The 1,612-nt window shown below is 61.4% G+C and overlaps 1 protein-coding gene across 2 annotated transcripts in view; it reads right to left on the bottom strand.

The window, feature by feature from the left end:
- Positions 1–1,612, bottom strand: part of PKP3 (plakophilin 3) — an 18,921-nt gene that overhangs the window by 2,770 nt on the left and 14,539 nt on the right. For both annotated transcript variants that reach the window (XM_004389370.1, XM_004389369.2), the window contains one exon: positions 251–425. In XM_004389370.1, the coding sequence (XP_004389427.1) occupies positions 251–425 (175 nt within the window). The remainder of the gene's footprint in view (positions 1–250; positions 426–1,612) is intronic.

The raw sequence follows: 1,612 nt of genomic DNA, 5'->3' as shown, positions 1-1,612 counted from the left end.
CCCCAGTCCTCACCTTAGCCCCCCACCCGTCCCCAGTCCTTGCCTTAGCCCCCCGCCCGTCTGCCCACTTCTCTCCATCCCCCACCGCTGCCAGACTTGGGGCTGCTCCTCCTCATCATTCAGGTCTCAGTTAAAATGCCCCTTCTTAGGGGCCTCCCCTGCCTGTACCCCGTTATCCCAGCCCTTGGCTCTTCCCCACAGCTCTCGTCCCAACCCAGGACACCCCCGGCCAACTGTGAGCCCCACGCACCTGAGGAAGCCGGTGGCATTGTAGAAGATCTCAGCCTCGGAGGCGTTCTGCTGGATGAGTGGCGGCCCCCCAGCCCCTGAGAGAGGGCTCAGCACCAGGTCAGTGAGCTGCTCCAGTGTGTCGCGAGCCAGGCGGTCCTTCAGGTGGTCGCTGGATGAGAGGTTCCACAGGATCCCTGGGCAGGCAGCACCAAAGGCTGGGGGTCAGGATGGGTGAAGGGGAAAGGAAGGCCTCCGAGGCCTTGGCGCCTGACCTCTGCCCAGTGGCCAGGCCTGGCATTTTTTGCCCCACCTGCAGAGCCCCGCTGGGAGATCCTGAACCTGCACAGTGTGACCTGCAGGGTCACGGGCTGGGGACGAGCAAGAGAGGACAACATTTGGGGACAAAGGGCCCTAGGGGGGCAGGAAGGCTAGCTCCAATAGGACACAGACAGTGAACAGAGTTAGAGACCAAGGGAAGAGATGGGACAGGAAGAAGGGCAGGAATGGAGACAGGTGGGCAGAGAGAGGGACAGAGGGCAAAGGAAGGGAAGGGCAAGAACAGAGAAGACAGGTGGAGGACAGGCAGGGACACATGGGTGACAAGCAGGGACAATGGGGAGGGCAGCACAGAGGATAAACAGGGACAGCATGGGGGACTGGTGGGGACAGGTGGGGACAGTGTGGAGACAGGTGGGGACAGCATGGGGGACAGGTGGGGACAGAGTGGAGGACAGATGGATAAAGGCAAGGACTGTGTGTGGGACAGGTGGGGACAGGCAGGGACAGAGTGGGGGAGAGGTGGGGACAGTGTGGAGGACAAGTGGGGACAGCATAGGGGACAAGTGGGGACAGAGTGGAGGACAGGTGGATAAAGGCATGGACAGTGTGGGGGACAGGGGGACAGCATGGGAGGCAGGTGGGAAGAACATGAAGGACAAGTAGGGACAGTGTGGGGAACAGGTGGGGTCAGAGTGGAGGACAGGTGGGGACAGAGTGGAGGACAGGTGGGGACAAGGTGGAGGACAGGTGGATAAAGGCAGGGACAGTATGGGGGACAGGTGGAGACAGCATGGAGGGCAGCTGGAGAGAGCTTGGAGGACAAGTGGGGACAGTGTGGGGGACAGGTGGGGACAGTGTGGAGGACAGGTGGATAAAGGCAGGGATAGTATGGGGGACAGGTGGAGACAGCATGGAGGGCAGCTGGAGAGAGCTTGGAGGACAAGTGGGGACAGTGTGGTGGACAGGTGGGGACAGTGTGGAGGACAGGTGGATAAAGGCAGGGACAGTGTGGGGGACAGGTGAGGACAGTGTGGGAGATAGGTGAGGACAGCATGGAGAACAAGGGGGGACAGCATGGAGGACAAGGGGGGACAGTGTGGAG

This window comes from Trichechus manatus, unplaced genomic scaffold (genome assembly GCF_000243295.1).
Source record: "Trichechus manatus latirostris isolate Lorelei unplaced genomic scaffold, TriManLat1.0 scaffold00244, whole genome shotgun sequence".
In the NCBI taxonomy this organism is placed as follows: Eukaryota; Metazoa; Chordata; class Mammalia; order Sirenia; family Trichechidae; genus Trichechus; species Trichechus manatus.
Note: the sequence above shows the minus strand (reverse complement) of the source record. Positions and strands in the feature narration are given on the sequence as shown.